The 22,582-nt window shown below is 33.6% G+C and overlaps 1 protein-coding gene across 2 annotated transcripts in view; it reads left to right on the plus strand.

Moving 5' to 3' along the window:
- The window catches only part of LOC114335365 (esterase E4), a 110,887-nt gene that overhangs the window by 39,153 nt on the left and 49,152 nt on the right, over positions 1–22,582 (plus strand). For both annotated transcript variants that reach the window (XM_028285594.2, XM_028285593.2), the window contains exons 5-7: positions 392–577; positions 3,337–3,533; positions 17,280–17,457. In XM_028285594.2, the coding sequence (XP_028141395.2) occupies positions 392–577; positions 3,337–3,533; positions 17,280–17,457 (561 nt within the window). The remainder of the gene's footprint in view (positions 1–391; positions 578–3,336; positions 3,534–17,279; positions 17,458–22,582) is intronic.

Below are 22,582 nucleotides of genomic sequence, written 5' to 3' on the forward strand. Positions count from 1 at the left end.
ATTTCGCAAAAAAGTGCAAGAGTCTTGCAGGTTGGTCTTGGTCTTGCGTAGTCTTGCAAGGTTCGGTCTTGGTCTTGGTCTTGAATACCTGGTCTTGGTCTTGGTCTTGGTCTTGGTCTTGCAAACCAAAAGGCGGTCTTGGTCTTGCTGCAAGACCAAGACTAAGACCAAGACCGCAAGACCAAGACCAGTCTCGCTCATCACTATTGTTGACCAATATGTAATCTAGTTGGTTACGGATTATTCTGTTTTCATTGTGTTGTGGTGAAGTCCAAGTGTATAATCTGCGAGGATGTAATTTAAACCACGTATTTGTCTTATATCTTATACAGACCTTATAATTAGGCACAGAAGGAAATTTAGTTACTTTTGTATTTTGTCTTTATTATAGGATTTTTATCAACGGAAGATAATGTTTTCCCTGCAAACTTGGGCCTTAAAGATCAGTTAATGGTTCTTAAATGGGTAAATAAAAATATTGAACTGTTTGGTGGAGATCCTACAAAAGTAACTTTGGGAGGTCACAGTGCAGGAGCAATACTTACTGGATATCACCTACTTAGTAAAAAATCAAAAGGTAAAGTAACCTTCAAAGTGTGAATTACAAAATAGATTATTTTAAAAATAATCTGTCCTATGATTAAGATAGATTATACAGTATGTCCCTGTAAGTTGTATCCATATGGAAAACTTTTTTATTTTTAATTTTACGAAAAAAAGTTATTCTTTTTAAAAAGCTCTGCATGGTCCAAAACCTAAGAGTTAACCATCAGATATCAAATTTTTTGAATATTATACGAGGTATGTCAAAAAGTTTGAATTTAACTCAAGAATAAATAGTAGCTTTATTTTTCACAATATTGAAAATTGCTATTATGAAAAGTTGTTTGGAATTAGAAACTGTATTCTAGTATGCAATTACATCCTTCTAATTGAATTTTTTTTTTTTTGAAAAATTATGGATAACTAACATTATTGTCAGTTATTTTAATTCAGATCTCTTTTATTATTAATTTTACGAAAAAACGTGATTCTTAATAAAAAGTTCTCCATGGTCTAAAATCTAAAATACAACCATCTTTTGTCAAATTTTATCAATTTTATACGAGGTATGTCAAAAAATATGAATTTCGCTCAAGAGTAAAATACGTTTATTTTTCACAATATCGAAAATTGTTATTATGAAAAGTTATTTAAAATTAAAAATTATGTTTCAGTATGTAATTACATCCTTCTAATTGAAATATTCTGAACTATAAAGGTACTTTACTTTTGATCTAAATTTATCTTTTTTGACATACCTCGTATAAAATTCATAAAATTTGATATAAGATGGTTGTATTTTAAGTTTTAGACCATCCAGAACTTTTTATTAAGAATCACTTTTTTTGTAAAATTAATAATAAAAGATTTATCAGAATTGAAATAACTGAAAAATAATAATAGTTATCCATGATTTCTCAAAAAAAATGTTTTTTCAATTAGAAGGGTGTAATTGCATATTAGAATATAGTTTTTAATTCCAAACAACTTTTCATAATAGCAATTTCCAATATTACGAAAAATAAAGCTACTTTACTCTTGAGTGAAATTCAAACTTTTTGACATACCTCGTATAATATTCAACAAATTTGATATTTGATGGTTAAATCTTATATTAGGTTTTGGACCATGCAGAGCTTTTTATAAAGAATAACTTTTTTTCGTGAAATTAATAATAAAAAAGTTTTGCATATGGATACAACTTACAGGGACATACTGTATATAATATACAGAGTGAGTTTTAAGTATGCAAGGCTTCAATTACCTATCTCAGAATTTTTTTGCTCGATTTTTATAAGTTTTAGTGAGTAAGGGCAGCTTCAATTTTCTTTAAAATTTGAGGTGACATCTTACCACTTTCTATTCAGCTTCTTTTATTATCATTTTATAGTGCCCTAGTTGCTCGTATGCGTATGTAAAAATATTTCAGGTTCAGGTAGATCTCTAGGTTATGAATTAGTTTTATATGAACCTTCTAGCGTATATTAAAATATTAACAAGATGTCTACCTTCTGTGTACATTTTGTTTCTAATCTAAAAAATAATAGAACAAAACAGAATATCAGAAGAATGGATATCAAGCATCCTAATACATCTCTTCAAAATGGGAGATAGATCGGACCCAGAGAATTAGGTACAGAGGAATTAATTTATTAAACACAACATTAAAATTAACAACCAAAGTGATGACAAACAAACTGACTAAAATTATATCATTAGCAGAAAAACAACAAGGTTTTAGGTCTGGAAGATCATGTACCGACGCTATATTTATAATGTAATGAGGTAGATTCAAGTGAAATCAGTATAATACAACAAACTGACATATTGAAAGTTTTTCGTAGCCCTTAAGGAGGCATTTGACAGGGTCAAATCAAAGGACGTTATCCATTTATTGTACGCAATAAAGATACCTCTAGGAATAATTAAAATTATTACAAATATCTACCAGAGCAACATAATAAAAGTAAAGCTAGAAGAAAACTTAACTGACACAATTGCAGCTGGCAATGGGATAAGACTGGATGATTCCAGGAGTCTTCTATTATTCGACCTGATTACGGATAAAATAATAAAAAAATAATAACTAAAATAGAATGTCAAATGGGAGAAAAACAATTTGAAATCATCAGCTATACAGACGATGCAATACTAATATCTCAAAGTGAAGATGATTTACTACGTATGCTGCACCAATTTATTATAACCGCCAGAAAATTTAACATGTGCATTTCTCCAAAAAAGACAAAATGCATGGTTATACCAGCAAATCTATTAGAGCAGGAGGGTCTGATAATAGATCAAGTGATGGAATTTAAATAAAGCTCGAAACAGAAGTGGAAGATCAAGTGGAACAGAGCCGCAGGTTACCAGAATGAAACAGTATGAAAAATGAAAATATCGGAGAAGAAATAAAAAGCAGAATTTACAAAACAGTCATCAGGCCAATAATGACATACGCGGCAGAAACACAATCTGACAGAGAGAAAACAAACAGAATGCTAAAAAAACAGCAGAGATGAAAAACCTTCAAAAAATTGATGGTAATACACTATGGGAGAGAACTAGAAGATACGACGAAGATGCAAGGTAGCATTACATTAAGAACTGGGTAAGAAACAGATGACTAGAATGGAACGAGCACATAAGCCGAAAGTCAACAAATAAAAAACTTATGTTGTTTAATAAATATTTTTTAGGTCTTTATGGATCAGGTATAGTCCAAAACTGTACGCCGCTGATGATTCTTGCCTACATTGCTCTTTTTTTAATATACATTTACATATTTTTTAGGACTTTTCAGATCAGCCATAGTTCAAAGCGGTACACCGCTGATGAGTTTTGGTTACATTGCCAATCCGAGAAAATTTGCATTTATGTTAGGAGAAAAATTAAGTCGAGACTTTCATTCTTCCATGAATACGTCACAGGATCTGCTGAAATTGTTACGAAGTCTCCCAGGGAAGGAGGTAGCCCAAGTTAATTTAGGGGTAAGATTTGTATCTATCTGTTAGCATTTTTTCATGTTCATTTTGAATAAGCACATGGTCGATTTGATTTGGCGCTATATTTACGATTTGGCGCTAGGTAGTAATCCATATGGATATCTTTAAGTAACTACCAACTTTGTATTATAATAAATAGTCTTTCTATTGTTGTTAAATTTACTAGTCTTTGTCTTTTAATGAATATCTTTAAGGGCTTTAAGTCTGAGGTTAAATTATTCTATTGATGTCCCATAGCCGGATTGTATTCACTTCAGGAGGTCCGCATGAATAACAAATTAATCTGACTTACTAGTTTATTCAATCACTATACATATTTCACTGTTATATTATGGAGAAGACATGAATTAGCCCTTCACGTAGAAATAAATACTAAAAATACTAATTTTAGGCAAAAATCTTCATTAACATTATGTACAAACTTCGGATAATAACATTACTTAGATTCGATTCCTTCTTGTGTAAGTACAGTGGAACCTCGATAACTCGGATTAATCGGGACCGCGGCCGATCTGGGTTATCGAAAATCCGGGTTAGCCGAAGAGCATGGTAAAAATTAATAAAATATGGTATACATACTTATAGATAAATTAAAATAACATGAAATATATATGCACAGTACACATCTAACTTACCTATATAGTTGTATAGAGTATAGTATAGACCAGGGGTGTGCAAAAGCCGGCCCGCGGGCCGCATCCGGCCCTTTCGCTTATTTTATCCGGCCCGTTGAAAAATCCCAGAAGCATTTTTTTAATCTCTTTTATGCGATTTTGTTGAAATTAACAGTATTATTGTGAGTAATGTTCATATAAATAATGAAATATGTAAATAATAGAGAGTATTATAATTTCGAACAGTTGTAACTATGTATATTCCTACTTTACTACATAGAATTGAACGATCACTTCTCTCGCTCATCGAGACAGTGATGTTTGTTTTGGTTTTAGCCAGCATATTTGTCGTCTACCAGGAACCCTTTTTCCTTTGGGTTTACCCTTTATAATCAGCTGTAACAACTCATACTTATCATTTCTGTGCCCCAATATGATATCTTTCTTCTTTTAATGATAAGTCAAAAGTTCTCTGTCCCTTCCCATTCTGTGCAGCACCATTTCTTTCTCAAATTCTCTTAAAAAGCCACATCTCAAAAGCTTCAGCTTTCTCATTAAGTCAACATTAACAATCCAAGATTCGGCACCATAAAGAAGAATAGAGTGGATATAACATTTTACCATCCGATATTGGATTTGCAGATTGAGTCTTTGGCTACTCAGAAATTTCCTCGTATTCAAAAAGGCTGCTTTTGATTGCCCTATTCTTGATCGAATTTCAGATTTCGGATTTAGATCTTCTGTAATGCAGAATCCTTTTATTCACTTGTTCAATATCTTCATTTTTTATCTGGATCCTTGTTATGAATGATACAATGGACCATATTTCTTTAAACATTACGTGACAAATTTTACTGGGCACAAATTGTTTGCATGCACACCCCAGTAAGATAATTTATTGTTAATATTATCTATTATAAACAGTAAAATTTCTTTGTCCAAATGCTTTAACATATTTTTGTCAACGATCTAAAACATCTACCACAATAAAAGTAAAAGTAGAAGAACAAATTGAAGAGTCTGAGATGCAGAATCCACCAATTTAATAAAAATTAAAATGGTAAATAGTAATTTAAACCTGAGACTTTTCGCGTTGAAAGTTCTTACTGGTACACTTCGCGTCAAAAAAAACTGGTACAAGTCTTATAACCGAAAATCGTCTTTTTCTAGTTGTGTAAATTGGTCTTGTCACATATGTCATTCTTATTTCTAGGCAACGTTGCCAGTTCAACTAAAATATTATATCAAACCAGGTAAAAGCAGGGCTGTGCGGCAGACAGCAAGTTTTTAGTAGGTTTACTAAAAATTAAAACAACATCGAGCATTCTCGATTAGTCAGTCACATTTATTTAAACATGCATCCTAAAAAATTCTCTTATTAATTTTGTAATGTTCCATCATCTCAATTAAGTACCCATAAATTAATTCGTGTTCTATTATAATTTATGACAGATATGATATGAATGACAGATAATAACTCTAGACATGACATTAAATTATTATGTTTAATTTAAAATCGAGAAATGTGAAGGGTTTCTCGTAAAGTTGTGGGATACTAATAAATAAAACACACTGGAAAAATTAAAATTTGAAATTAATACAAAATGAATAACTTTTACGGTGAACAATTGTGAAACTTATATTATGTATTACAATAAAATTCGAAACTGCTGAAATATTAAGCACATAGGTGGAAAATGTTGCCTGTCAAAATGTTCAATGTGTTTTATTAAATGTATTCATTTTTTTTCGAATCATGAGAAATATAATAAGAATTTTTCACAGAAATACGCCAAAGTTAGGCCACACACATTACCATAATGTGTATCGGTTGCGTTCCGTCACAGTGAAGTTATTATAAATATTGACAATTTGAACTGTCAAAATTTTTATTTTATCATTTCTTGTTTAAAAAAATAATAAAATTGATAAGATAGCCTCAGTTGAGGAGAAAGTAATAATAATAAAGATGTTTTATTCAGTCAATAGTGTGCGAACAATAAGGTAAATAATAACGTAGGCCAGGCCTAACTTTTACACACATGCCTACTGTGGCAAATGTAGGTATTTTTCAAAATGTTGGAATGTGTTTAAATCCTAGAACAATTTTAGCTTATGTTTTTAATACCGATTTTAATCCCATACAAATAGCTTCTCATGATTTTTGTTGTAAAATGATTAGTGAAGCAGGAATTTAACAGTTTAGAATTTTACATTGAGTTACCTATGGCACGTTTTACGATTCACCACCATGATTTTTGAACGTTATTTTTTGTATTTAGATTTAGTGCAATTCCATTATCTGTGCTGGCAACAACGCCGTGATTCACGAGCCATTGTGTCCAGTCTGAACACAGGTTTACATTGGGAAAAAAAGTGTACCAGTTTTTTTTGACGCGAAGTGTACATCCTTAATCTGCGACTTTTTCAATTAATAAGACAGCAGACGACGAATATAGAAAACGAAAGGGAATCGATCACATTCCGCCTTCTTCGTCTAGGAAAAGGACAGCAGAGGAACTTTCAGTACTCAAACCGAGTAAAGGAAATAAAATAATAAATGATGGTTTTGCTTGTTTTCGATTCAGAGGGTTGCACACCAGCTAGACAGGCTGTTTCTACCATTTCGGGCGTCTTCAGTAGCTTTTGTTAGCGTGCACACCTCTGAATCGAAAAATAGCTCCACCATCATTTTAAAGGGAATCTGAAAAATAAACAAGCAAAACCATCATTTATTATATTATTTTAAAAGTAGAAGATTAACTAACTGACCCAATTGAAGCTGGAAATGGGATAAGACAGGGGGATTCTATGAGTTATTATTATGTGTACCCTTATTGTTCAACCTAATCATAGATAAAACAATAAGAAAATAAGAACTAAAAAAGGATACAAAATGGGAGAAAAACAACTTAAAATAATCTGCAATGCAGAGGATGCAATGCTAATCTCTCAGAGTGAAGATAATTTACAGCGTATGCTGCACCAATTTAATATAACCGCCAGAAAATTTAACATGGTAATTTTCCCAAAAAAAAACAAAATGCATGGTTAAAACAGCAAATCCAATAAGATGTAAATTGGAGCTGGAAGGTCAGATAATAGAACAAGTGATGGAGTTTAAATACCTAGGCATCACACTATCTAGCAACGGAAGACACGAAACAGAAGTATAAGATCAAGTGAATAGAGCAAACAGAGCCGCAGGTTGCCTGAATGACACAATATGTACCAATAAAATTATCGCAAAAGAAATGAAAGGCAAAATTTACAGAACAGTCGTCAGTCTAATATTGACATACGCGGCAAAAACAGGACATGACACAGAGAGGACAAAAAGATTGCTCGAAACAGCGGAGATGAAAGCCCTTCGAAAAGTCGATGGCAAGACACTATGGGACGGAGCTAGAATTATAGATATACGACGGAGATCCCGGGAGAATAACCGGGTAAGAAACAGAAGAGTAGAATGGAATGGTCACATAAGCCAAATGACCATAAATAGAGCACTATAAGGACGACGAGAGACGGTTCCCCAATAGAAAAACGATCAGTGCAAAGACCACGAAAACTATGGAACGACAACTTACTGGAGGAACATTGAAAAATCAGACAGAGTCATGTCTATATAAAAAGAAGAAGAAGTATTTTGTCAAAAAATTTCTTGGGCAGGGCAAAACTTTACCAAAAACATTCGCATGTGCACAGCGTACGTACGCGGTATAGTACTCCGGCCCGGGAAACATTTTGAAAATTTCATTTTGGCCCGCGCTTAAAAGTATTTGCCCACCCCTGGTATAGACTATAGACACTTAGACAGTATAGAGTATTGTTCATTTCTAGGTAAAAAAACTCAGTCAGTTTTGGTTGTGTCAATTTCGTCTGCCATCGGAACGATGTTATGTCATTTAAGAACAGTGGCTCTTTCATTGTTTAAAAGACCATTGTTTAAAAAAGAATTTTCTAAAAGACAGTTGGAAATAAATAAAGGAAGAACAGGGCCTGTTGTTTGCGATAGGCGATAGCCCGATATAATGAACGTCGCTCTGCCGCCGCCGTGTGCCATGAGTCATTTTTACTATCGTATAGTTCAAATTACACAAATACCCATTATCTCTCAAATATTATATTATTATGGTCAAAGCGAAGTTTTATCAATGAAACTCGATATTTTTAAGACATTCCAGAAGAGGCTACAGATAAAATGTTTTAACATAATACATACATTTTTATTGTTGAAATGTTTGTCTGATGAAAATCGGTCCGGGTTAGCCGGACTTCCGGGTTATCGGGGGCCGACTTATCGAGGTTCCACTGTACCTGTATTTATATTAACAGTTCAATGTCAAACGTCGGAAAACATTAGACAGATGAGCACGCAGGGCTGTATATCATAATATCCAAAATATTACATATTTTATTTTTATACTTTTCTACCTACATGCAGAAAAAGATTGAATTGATTTAATCACGTAATACTAAATTGAATTGATTTAATCATATAATTAAATAAATTAAAATAATGCCATAGTCCGTTATCGTGGGTAATTTTGTTAAAACTGTCTATTACTGGCTTAAATATTTCTTCTTTTCCAATTCTTGCATTTAATTCTCTCATTATTATCTTTATATCTCATTTTGATAATGAGTTAAAATAATTTTCTGTATTCATAAAAAGCCTCTTTTTCTTCGTCCTCCTTATCTTCGCTTGGCAGCGTTTAGACACAGCGATAAATCGCAGCAATTTATCGATTTCAATCGAGTTGCTTCAATTTATCGTTGTGTGTAAACGGTACATCGCAGCGATTTATCGGAATTGGATTGGAGTTGGTATCTGATTGCATCAATTTATTGTTTATAATCAATCGTAACAATTTATCGCAGCGTCTAAACAGCTTTAAAAGAATAAATAAATCGCAGCAATTTATCGTCACAATAAATTACTGCGATTTATCCCGGCGTCTAAACGCCACTTAGCGTATATATATTCAGGATACTTTATAAAATGTTTTTATTAGTTTTTATTCTAAAGGTCGCGGCAAATTATCATGCTCGAGTCGTTTCCAGCACGTAGCGTAGTCTCCGAAAAACCTGATTTTACAAAGAGGTGTCTGATATGATACGTTCCGGACAGTGTGAATTGTTCATATTTTAAACCATTAACATCAATATTTTTCGGAAACTAAACGCTACGTGCTGGAAACGATTCCTGCATGATAATCTGCCGCGACCTTAAGACTGCACATTCTCTCTGCGATTGAATTAAAACTGTTTATTACATTTTAATTTATTTAGGTTTTTATATTTTATTAGTTCTTGTTTGCTGTTGTTTCATTTCTAAATTATTCGGTCTGTCGTATTCCTCTAGCACAGGGGTCACCAATTAGCGGACCACGGTCCGCATCCGGACCGTGAGCTAGTTTTGTGCGGACTGTCAATAAATTCAGAATATACCTAGTGTTTGGCAATTTTGAAAATGTTTGGCCATGAAAATGTGTACTATGTTTGGCTCAACTTATGTGTGCGAAGCCGCTTTATCAAGAATGAACTTTATTAAAAATCGGTAGAGATCTCACTTAACAGATGAATATCTCAACTCCCTAATGAGACTCAATTGCACTAAACTTACTCCAAACTTCAGACAGGTTGTACATAAAAAAATGTCATTTTTCTCTCTGATAATTTAATTTTGTAAAGAGTTTTTCCCCTTATTGTTATACTTATTAATACTAATCATTATAGCCAGGGAGGTAGTGTCAAATTTAACCGGAGCATTTTAGCATGGCTGTTTTCTTTTTATTTAGTTAGGTGTTCCAAAGCTTATTAACAAATGATGTGTCAGCTGGCCCAAAACCGGGGATTTTAGGCAAGAAAAGGTAAAATATGAAACTTGATGGAAAAACGCTACAACTTATATGTCAAATATTTATCTTCGTGACTTACGTGTATAGCTATATACATATATTATATACTTAATAGCCAAGACTACCTAGCTACTGGCTTCACGCAGATGACTCGGGTTCAAATCCTGGCCCTGAAAGTCTTTTTTGTTTTTAAATTGACATTTTGATTTGAAAAATAATTATTTTTTTATAATACCACGTTTTTATTATTTATACGACACAATATAAAAAAGTCACAACTTTTAAACATTATTTTTTAGTTCTAAGGCGATACGAAGTTTGTCGGGTCAGCTAGTTAATAATAAAAAAATATTCTTCGCCGAAGATTAAAAAGTATAGGTAAATCATTAATTATTTATGAATGATTGTATGATTGTAAGAAAAAAGCGTCAGCTGAATATATACTTAATGATCAAATGCAAAGTTTACGATTCTATAAAAGACATACAGACTTTTTTATATTGTGTCGTATAAATAATAAAAACGTGGTATTAACAAAAAATAATTATTTTTCAAATCAAAATTTCAATTTTAAAAACAAAAAAGATTTTCAGGGCCAGGATTTGAACCCGAGTCGTCTGGGTGAAATCCAGTAGCTAGGTATTCTTGGCTATTATACACGTAAGTCACGGAGATAAATATTTGACATATAAGTTGTAGCATTTTTCCATCAAGTTTCACATTTTACCTTTTCTTGGCTAAAATCCCCGGTTTTGGGCCAGCTGACACATCATTTGTTAATAAGCTTTGGAACACCTAACTAAATAAAAAGAAAACAGCCATGCTAAAGTGCTCCTGTTAAATTTGATACTACCTCCCTGGCTATTAATTTTGAAATTAAGCTGTAATATAAAATTGTCATGTGCATTTTTTTATATTCATTTTCTCTATACTATAATATGTTAAGTGGAGTACTTTTACACAGCATTTTACATAACATGTTAATTAGCATTTTGTACTATGATTATTTATTTTAAATTCCTCAGTTTTCTTTCTACAAAATTGAAGATGTCTAAAAACTTCATTAGCATTCAAAATATAAATTCCTAATTTTAAAAATTTTCTCAGTAACAATTTACAATACTGCTGTTTTCAAAATATTTACTGATAATTACATCAAAACAATATACAATGAATTTATATTTTATTTATTGTACCAGGAAAACTTACAGAAAAGTATACAGTAACCAAAAAACAATCAGATATTATTAGTTTTTCTTTCCATATTAGACCACGTTGTGAGGCCACTTTCGTATGAAAAATGTTTCTGACTCGATTTATTTGCGGATTCCTGTTCAAAAATGTCCCCTTTAAACAAATCAGAAGGGTGCCGGGTGAAACAATTTTTTAAGCAAATTAAAAATTACTTTTTTGCCTCGAAAAATGTATTTTTAGGTTTCTTGGGTAATTACAAACAATAAAGGTCTCTTGTCATATTTCTGAAAAGTGGATAGTTTTCGAGTTATAAGCGATTTAAAATCTCAAAAATGCGAAAATATGCATTTGCGATGCTTGAAAACTCTTAAGTTTTAATAAAATGACAGATCTTTTTTATTTAAGCTGACCCAAAAATGCTAAAAACATATTTTCGCGGGCAAAAAGGTGATGTTTTGAATTTGTTAAAAAATATATTTAACAATTTCTGCCCAAAAATTTCGCCTGGCACCGTTCTGATTTGTTTATAGGGGATATTTTTTAACAAGAATCCACAAAGAAACCGAATCAGAACAGTCAGACACAGGCAGCATAAATCCGGACCCCGGAAGTGTCATAGGTTTTCGAAACGGACCCTCAATGAACCTAATTGGTGACCCCTGACTCTAGCATACTTTGACCTCTTTCCTTTTTTATTTCTTCCCATTTTTAATTTTTCGTAAGTTTATTTTATTTCTTGTTCTTGTTTGGTCATCAACCAGTTTTTTGTCATTATTATTTTTTAATTCAATCAGGCATGTGCTTATTCCAATTTTAATTGCCTTTTTGGCTTCCACTTACACTCCCAAATCTTTCTGGAGCAGTTCTTGGATAACTATATTATTTTTTTTTATAATATGTATATATTCACAATTTCCAGTATGCTTTTCACACTTACTTATCTTTCTTTGCATATTCTCGTTTTTCTTTTTAATTTTAATTTGTTTGTTTTCTATTTTTTTTTTTTTGGTATTTTATTGTAGGATCTTAGATCTTGTAAGTATTTCTCGTTTGTAATATTGAAAGTTCTGTCTGCATCTCTTTTTTAATAACCTCTATATGTTTTCAAGTCTGATTTTATTACTCTTGTGATGTTCAGGAGATTTCGAAGTTCCCTTTGTGCGGGAATACTGTTGCACCTATTGCCATACTCTTAATCATAGCAAAGTTTATGAATCTCAGTCCGTGGTTATTTGGGTCTAAGTGTAGGTTCTCTTTATCGATGGTAAGAGAAAAAATCTTCTCTCTTCCGACTTTGGCATTCAATTCTCCTGCTATTATTTTAACATTTCTTGGCACTTATCGTATTCCAGGTCAAGTGCCCCATAGAACCTATTGTTCATCGTCTAATGCTAACATTAGCAAACTTTCCTTTAAGTCTTACTCGGCATATTTTGTGATTAATAGCCTTAAGGTCAATTACGCTGTGTTTAATCCTGCTGCTCACAATAAAGGTACCAAATTCGTGACGGGTACGGTGTGCGCTGTAGTTAGTATGGTAGATCTTGTCTTCCAATATTCCTGAGCGAGTCCACTTCATCTCCTGTAAAGCAATGATGTTTGCTTTGACTTTAAGCATTTCTTATATCAGCAGAGCTCTGAGCTCTAGCACCAGGATGATAAAGGCTTCTTACATTTCAAGTGCAAATTTTCAAATCATTGTCCTATTTCGTTTATGCGTTTGTTGTAGGCTAAACTGCCCAGCTTCTTTATTTGTAGCTTTCATATCAAGAGAATTTTTATATGATTGGATAGTTAGTCCAACGCCAAACACCTGCCAAACGCCAGACTCTATCGAGGGATCATTTATCTCGGGACAGTTGGGTTACTCGGTTTAACAGGGGGCGCCAGAGTGAGGATAAGAGTCGGATTTGAGTAGAGGAGTCTAAGCGGAGTAAACTGGAATCAACTCCATGTTTTTGCATCCTACTCCTTTACTCGCATAATTATAGAATAGAATAGAATAGAATAGAATAGAATAGAATAGAATAGAATAGAATAGAATAGAATAGAATAGAATAGAATAGAATAGAATAGAATAGAATAGAATAGAATAGAATAGAATAGAATAGAATAGAATAGAATAGAATAGAATAGAATAGAATATAATAGAATAGAATAGAATAGAATAGAATAGAATAGAATAGAATAGAATAGAATAGAATAGAATAGAATAGAATAGAATAGAATAGAATAGAATAAAATAGAATAGAATAGAATAGAATAGAATAGAATAGAATAGAATAGAATAGAATAGAATAGAATAGAATAGAATAGAATAGAATAGAATAGAATAGAATAGAATAGAATAGAATAGAATAGAATAGAATAGAATAGAATAGAATAGAATAGAATAGAATAGAATAGAATAGAATAGAATAGAATAGAATAAAATATAATAGAATAGCATAGACTAGAATAGAATAGAATAGAATAGAATAGAATAGAATAGAATAGAATAGAATAGAATAGAATAGAATAGAATAGAATAGAATAGAATAGAATAGAATAGAACAGAATAGAATAGAATAGAATAGAATAGAATAGAATAGAATAGAATAGAATAGAATAGAATAGAATAGAATAGAATAGAATAGAATAGAATAGAATAGAATAGAATAGAATAGAATAGAATAGAATAGAATAGAATAGAATAGAATAGAATATAATAGAATAGAATAGAATAGAATAGAATAGAATAGAATAGAATAGAATAGAATAGAATAGAATAGAAATATGCTTTATTGTCATGAAAAATTTAACAATTTTATAGACAAAGCTTACAAGAATCATAAATAAAAACAATAACGAATATAATTTACTAAAATTATATAAATCGTCAATATAAATAAAATATAATAAAGTGAAACAAAAAAAAACAGTAATAATCTATTGCAAAATTAAAAAAAGAATGCAAATTGCGTAATCTACCTTAGGAAATTTAATAAGTTAAGCTGCTGCATATGACACTCAAATATAGATTAAGATTCTACTATAAGAATACTATAATTCTTAGTTATTGGTTAAGAAACAGGTATTGAATAATATGGTCTTTCAGATAAATAGGCTTTTGACATTTTAGGGAACTTGGGGAAAGATGTTGCAGATTTAAGTTGTAGAGGGAGATGGCTGTATAGTTTTTTTGCAGAATATAATATAGATTTCTTTACTAACTCACTGGACGGGATAGGTAAATAGATGTCAAAGGTAGAATTTCTGGTGGAATAGTCATGTCTAGGTCTTCCTGGAAAGACGTGTAGATGTTTACGAATTTAGCAAACAGTTTCTAAAATATATAAAGAAGGTAGTGTTAGAATCCTGTGATATTTGAAGTATCTTCTGCAATGTGTTGTTCTTTTGAGGCCAAACAGATATCTTATTGCTCTTTATTGCAATTTAAAAATAACATCAAATTGGGGAGCTGTACCAGAACCCCAAAAAGGAATACCATATCGAAGATGGGACTCGAACAAAGAAAAATATGTTATGTTGGAAGAGTCTAAATTTATTTCCTTCGAAACAGATCTTATTGCAAATCAAGCTGAGGATAGTTTCTTGCTTAACACATCGATATGAAGGGACCATTTGAGGTTGCTATCTAATAAAATACCAAGAAACTTTACAGAATCAATGATGGTACCCTTGTGGTACTTTGGGGTACCCCACATACAACATTTTTGAGACTAGAGTGTGTATCATTTGCTCTAACCAGTTGTTTCCGATTATCCAAGTAAGATTGAAACCAGTTCAAAAAATACCTCGAATTCCATAGAAATCTAGTTTTTTTATCAAAATGTCGTGATTTACATAATCAAAAGCTTTGGCATAATACCAAAAATCAGTGGCAGTGTGCAGATTATTGTTTAATGCTTGATTAACCTCATGTACTACAGAAAACATGGCACCGGTGGTATATTTATGAGTTAAAAAGCCGAACTGATTTTGTGATAAAATGTTGTTATCAACGAGAAAGGACATAAGTCGGGCTTTTATGAGTCTCTCAATAATTTTGGAGAGTACCGGTAGTAATGCAATAGGTCTATAATTGCAGGCAATAGATTTTCACCACCCTTATGAAGAGGAATAATGATGGCCGCCTTTAGGCGCTCTGGAAATTTACCTTTCTCACAAGAATCATTAATTAGAGAGATCAGGACTCCCAACACATTGTCTGGGAGATTTGAGAAAATTTTTATGGATAGTCCATCGGTACTAGAGAAAGATTTGCTTTTGATACTATTGATTGTTTGGATCAGTTCATATTTATCAACCGGTTTTATAAAGAATGAATTCGAGACCTTTCCTGAATTAGGGAGATAGGAAATGGGATTTTGTTGTGACACAATAGTTAATGTTATATTTTTACTCACATTAACAAAGTATTCATTTAGATTTTCTGGGTCTGGAAGGGAAAATGTTTGAGCTGTGTGAGTTTTATTACGAAGATCGTTTATTATGGACCAAGTTTCTTTTGCAACACTTTTAGAGCTTCTCAGACGATTTTGATAGTACAATTTTTAGCTGATTTTATAAGTTTCAAATAGATTGCCCTGTACTTGGTGATATATTCAGTAACAGAGACGTTGGAAGTAAATTTCTTGATGTACAGTAGTGAACGCATATTTTTGGCTGATACGCGGACACCTTTGGTAGTCTGGGTCTGGGAAAATGTTTGAGCTGTGTGAGTTTTATTTCGAAGATCGTTTATTATGGACCAAGTTTCTTTTGCAACACTTTTAGATCTTTTGAGACGATTTTGATAGTACAATTCTATAAGTGAGAAAATATAAATAAATTTTGTCCGTTTTTTCTACTAAATCCATTGACTGATGTCACTTTATTCTATTGCATACCGATCTATATTAACTTAAAGTGACTTGACAAATCTCCAAAATATAATATATATGATAGATTGCCCTGAATGTATATGATCATCTAAAAACTATGCCTCTTCTAGCTACTAAACTGCGACTTCATATCGTTGATAAATATCTCCTGCGTCTTTTTATTAAACAGCATTACACTGAAATCTCTCTTTCTTCACGTGCCATATCAGAATTTTCCGACTTTGGAGATCACCATTGCGAAGGCTTTTCGATCTTCTGCAATATGGAATAATTGTCATGCATTTAATACCTGAGCCCATTCACGAATGGTTTTTTAACCAAGAAACTTTTGTTCTTCCTACACTTGTAGGGCCCCTTATTTTCTCTTTAAGGATCAGTTGTTATGATATTTTATATCGAATTCCCTCACTATATGTCCCAAATAAGACATCATTTTCCGGTGTTTAAGGTCTTTAGCAGTTCTCTATCTTTGTTCACCCTCCCTAGTACTTCCTTATTAGTTTTTCTTACTGTCCAAGGTATATTCAGCATCCGTCTATGAATTCACATTTCCAATGCTTTAATTCTGTTCATGATCGATACTTTTAGCGTCCACACTTCTGCACCATACAAAAGTACTGACCAAGCATAGCCCTTAACCATTCTTTGTCGTAGTTCTAAACTGTCATGATTATTGCAAAGAAATTACTTCATTTTCATAAAATTAGTTTTAGTCATTGCTATTCCACGTTTTATTTCTATGGCTGGATATAGTTGGTACAGTTCCCAAATATGCCATTTTGTGAACTTTTTCAACTGGGACTCCATTTAATTGAAGCTCTGCATCTGGGTGAGGGTCACGACTAAAAACTAAAAATTTGGGTTTGTTTGAATTTATTTTAATGCCCATTTCCTCTCCTATCTCGTGAATACGATCAAGCAGAATTTGGAGACTTTCAATATTAGCTGACAGAATTACTGTATCCTCCGCGTATCTATTATTAGAATTACTGTATCGTCCACGTATTATTACGTAGTTCTCCATTGATTTTTATTCCATATGGCTCTCTCTCAAGTGCCTTTTTAAATAACTGGTCCTAGTAAACATTGAACAATGTTGGCGACAAAATGAAAATCATTGATATCATCAAAAAAGACTGGAATCATCGTTCTTATTTTAAATGTATTTTCTAGAATATAGAAGGTTTCGACTACAAGTTAGTTGAATTCAGATCAACTTGGGCTCCTACTAAAGAAGATCCAAACTATGAGCATGCATTTTTAACAGATGACACAATGCACGAAAATTTTAAGAAGGGACATTTCAATCAAGTTCCAGTTATGATTGGAATTACAGATGAAGAGTTCAAAGGTAAGTATAAATCACAGTATAAAATCTTCTCTACTTCTTCTTCTTCTTCTTCTTGAGCCTGTTTGCAATCCACTCCTGGAGGAAAAGGCCTCCTCATAAGATCTCCACTCTTCTGTATTGTGCTATTTGGTGCCAGCTTCTCCCCAGTTTTGCTTTGATGTGATCTAGCCATCGTTTATGTGGTCTTTCTTTACTACTATTGTGCTCTCGTGGTCTCCAATGTACAATGCTTCTCGTCCACCTTTCGTTGCTTTGTCGAGCCACATGTCCTACCCAGTTCCATTTCATTTGCACAATTCTTCCAATTACATTTTCCACCTTCATCCGGATTCGCACGTCCTCATTAAGTATATTATGTTCTCTCAGAAATACTCCTAACATAGCTCGTTCAATGGGCCTCTGTGTCTTTCTTAATCTATTGAGTGATAACTCTGTAATTGTTACGATATCCATGCCATAGGTCATAACTGGTAGAATACAACTGTTGAATACACTTTTCTTGAGATTTATTGGTATCTTTTTGTTTTTCAATACATCACTGATTCTTTCTACTGCTGCCCAAGTCATTCGGATTCTTCTAGTTATCTCTGCCGTTTTATTATGTTTGGCTACTTTGATCATGTATCGTGTAACCTAGGTATATATACCCTTCGACACGTTCGATCTCACTTCCATCTAAGTCGATTGTGATATTTTGATTTGTCGTCACTTTTATTTTATTTAAATTCATTTTTAAACCAACTTTCTCAAATTCTTGTTTGACCTCCTTTACCGTGTAGATTAGTTCCTGTGCATTGTTGCTTATGAGTACCTACTACTTATGTCATCGGCAAATCTTAGATGACTTAAAAATCTGCCATCAATTTTGTTTCCGCATTACTCCCAATATAGGAATTATTCCGCATTATTCCGCAAGAGTAAATAACTTTGGAGAGATAGTGTCTTTCTGTCTAACTCCTCTCTCCGTCCTTATTTTGCTTGTTGTTAGACCTATTGCTACATTTATTTGAATAGTTGCATTGTTATATATGTATTTTAGGAGTATTCTATATCTGGAATCAACCCTTGCGTTATTCATTCCTTCTAACATGGCCCAGAGTTCCATGGAATCAAATGACTTATTGTAATCCACAAATGCCAAATGAATCATTAATTTCATGCAATGAAGGTTCATTGTATTCGTTACACTTTCCGATATAAGGGTCCTTATTATCTGTTCTATGGTACTATAACCTTTGTGGACTCCCGCTTGTTAAACAGGCTGGAAATTATGGAATTTATTAATTTATTTGGAAGTCTGTCGGTAATTATTTTGGTAAGCAGTTTGTACGGATGTGGTAACAGGCTTACTGGTCTGTAATTTTCGAGTTTGTGTTTGTCTTCTTTCTTGTGTAGTAAAAGTACCTACGCATTTTGCCAAGAGGTTGGAATAGTACCCCCAAAGAGACATTTGCTCATTAAGATTTTAACTGCCTCCAAAATAGTTTGACCTCCTGCTGTAATCATCTCTTTTGTTATTCCGTCGTCTCCAGGAGTTTTTCCATTTTTCATTTGTTTTAAAGCAGTTATAACTTCCTCGTTAGTAATTTATGGTATGGTTTCAGATCCTACATTTAGTTTTCTTCGTTCCATGTCATGGGTTTCTGGTTTTGCTATACTGGACGAGTATAATTCTATATAGTAATCTTCAGCGATGCTTATTATCTGGTTTGTTTTTCTCTATAACATTTTCAATTTTTTCGATATTGTTGTCCCTGATGTCTTGTTTTATTCTTGTTCTTATTGCTTTATTAAGTTTTTCGTATTGTAGTGAATTTCTATCCAAGCAGCTTTTGTTCTTTTTAACACTTTCACACTCTTGTTTTTCTCTATAATATTTTCAATCTTTTCGGTATTGTTGTCCCTGATGTATTGTCTTATTCTTGTTCTTATTGCCTTATTAAGTTCCTTATATTCTAGTGAATTTCGATACATGCAGCTTCTGTTCCTAATCATCTGTTGTGTTTCTGTATTTAATTTATAATTTTTCGGTTTCGGCATCGTATGGGTTTTTTGATCGCAGTGATTATATTCGTTCTTATCGTTTATTCCAAATCATTTATGTCTTTTTCTATTAATAGTTATATTGACTTTAGGTTATACAGACTATCAGAATATGTTTCTGGTAACTGGTACTGTCTTGCATACTACGTCCTTTAGTATTAGGCCAGGGTAATAAGACAAAAATATACCCTGTTCGTGACACTTCAGCAGCCAGGGTACTGAAGCGTTTTTTCGACAGGTAGTACCTATAGGAACAAATTTTAACTATTTCCTGCGTATAGTCCAGAAAGCCACTGCGCATCCGCTAGGAAAAATATTCTAATTTGGATTCTTTGCACAATCTTACTCAAAAAGGACTCCTTTTAACAAATTTGCATGTTGCCAGGACCAAAAGGTGGTCAAAAATTTTTTAAACGTTTTTTTTGTTTTTTTCCTAAAATTATTTTTTTTTGCACGGAAAAAAGTTTTTTTAGGTTTTTTGGATCATTCCAAAGAGAAAAGGTCTTTAGTGACTTTTCTCTAAAAATGATAGTTTTTGACATAAAAGCGATTAAAAATTGAAAAATTGCGAAATCGGCCATTTTTATCCCTCAAAAACTATGTGAAAAGCTGAAAATTTGAATGTTGCCAAGGTAGGTAGATATTCTTTAAACATCGATTGATGAAATTCCGAAGAGTTATTTGCCATACAATATTTAAAACTCCTTTGTTTTTAATTGCTAATCAGGCGTGCACGACACTATTTTCCACCGACAGGATGGTGCAAATGAAAGGAATAAATTCGTTATTTCGTAAACCGGCGACTTTAAGGAAAAATCCCGAAACAGGTCGATTTTTATTTTTAAGTTATGATATTGTGGCATACATGGTATACTAGTGACGTCATCCATCTGGACGTGATGACGTAATCGATGATTTTTTTAAATGAGAATAGGGGTCGTGTGCTAGCTCATTTGAAAGTTTCTTCAATTCTCTATTCAGTAATATAAACATTTACATAATTAAAAATGAATAACCATTTTCAATTTCGTTGCAAAACGAAAATACAGCCGAACCATATTCCAGTCCAATCAGAGAGTGCTGCAAGCACCTCTACCGGTTTCGAAACTTATTAGTCTCTCATCAGGAGGCACATATGCTGCTCTCCCTGATCCAACCAAAACAAACCCCAGCGTGCAGTCCCGAATTGCAACGAACGAAATGGCATAGATGCCGTAGCGGCAACTGCTAGCAAAAGACTAAGTTTTCACTCTAATGGCATATAACATATCCCACCAGAATGAAAACAATGGGAACCTTCTCTGGTTACACCTCCGAGGCTTCTACAATTTGCAAGCCATACGGATGCTGAGACTAAGGAAGATGAGGGAATTCTACAATTTACAATTCACGTCACATCTGCTCAGCGCGGTAAAGTTCCAACGAGACTGGTTCCCTTCATACTCCACACAGAGTAAATGTAAATCAAAAATGAATAACCATTTTCAATTTCGTTGCAAAACGAAAATACAGCCGAACCATATTCCAGTCCAATCCCAGAGTGCTGCAAGCACCTCTACCGGTTTCGAAACTTATTAGTCTCTCATCAGGAGGCACATATGCTGCTCTCCCTGATCCAACCAAAACAAACCCCAGCGTGCAGTCCCGAATTGCAACGAACGAAATGGCATAGATGCCGTAGCGGCAACTGCTAGCAAAAGACTAAGTTTTCACTCTAATGGCATATAACATATCCCACCAGAATGAAAACAATGGGAACCTTCTCTGGTTACACCTCCGAGGCTTCTACAATTTGCAAGCCATACGGATGCTGAGACTAAGGAAGATGAGGGAATTCTACAATTTACAATTCACGTCACATCTGCTCAGCGCGGTAAAGTTCCAACGAGACTGGTTCCCTTCATACTCCACACAAAGTAAATGTAAATCAAAAATGAATAACCATTTTCAATTTCGTTGCAAAACGAAAATACAGCCGAACCATATTCCAGTCCAATCAGAGAGTGCTGCAAGCACCTCTACCGGTTTCGAAACTTATTAGTCTCTCATCAGGAGGCACATATGCTGCTCTCCCTGATCCAACCAAAACAAACCCCAGCGTGCAGTCCCGAATTGCAACGAACGAAATGGCATAGATGCCGTAGCGGCAACTGCTAGCAAAAGACTAAGTTTTCACTCTAATGGCATATAACATATCCCACCAGAATGAAAACAATGGGAACCTTCTCTGGTTACACCTCCGAGGCTTCTACAATTTGCAAGCCATACGGATGCTGAGACTAAGGAAGATGAGGGAATTCTCCAATTTACAATTCACGTCACATCTGCTCAGCGCGGTAAAGTTCCAGCGAGACTGGTTCCCTTCATACTCCACACAGAGTAAATGTAAATCAAAAATGAATAACCATTTTCAATTTCGTTGCAAAACGAAAATACAGCCGAACCATATTCCAGTCCAATCAGAGAGTGCTGCAAGCACCTCTACCGGTTTCGAAACTTATTAGTCTCTCATCAGGAGGCACATATGCTGCTCTCCCTGATCCAACCAAAACAAACCCCAGCGTGCAGTCCCGAATTGCAACGAACGAAATGGCATAGATGCCGTAGCGGCAACTGCTAGCAAAAGACTAAGTTTTCACTCTAATCTATGAAAATCTATGCCATTTCGTTCGTTGCAATTCGGGACTGCACGCTGGGGTTTGTTTTGGTTGGATCAGGGAGAGCAGCATATGTGCCTCCTGATGAGAGACTAATAAGTTTCGAAACCGGTAGAGGTGCTTGCAGCACTCTCTGATTGGACTGGAATATGGTTCGGCTGTATTTTTGTTTTGCAACGAAATTGAAAATGGTTATTCATTTTTGATTTACATTTACTCTGTGTGGAGTATGAAGGGAACCAGTCTCGTTGGAACTTTACCGCGCTGAGCAGATGTGACGTGAATTGTAAATTGTAGAATTCCCTCATCTTCCTTAGTCTCAGCATCCGTATGGCTTGCAAATTGTAGAAGCCTCGGAGGTGTAACCAGAGAAGGTTCCCATTGTTTTCATTCTGGTGGGATATGTTATATGCCATTAGAGTGAA

The sequence above is a fragment of the Diabrotica virgifera genome, chromosome 1, assembly GCF_917563875.1.
Source record: "Diabrotica virgifera virgifera chromosome 1, PGI_DIABVI_V3a".
Lineage (NCBI taxonomy): Eukaryota > Metazoa > Arthropoda > Insecta > Coleoptera > Chrysomelidae > Diabrotica > Diabrotica virgifera.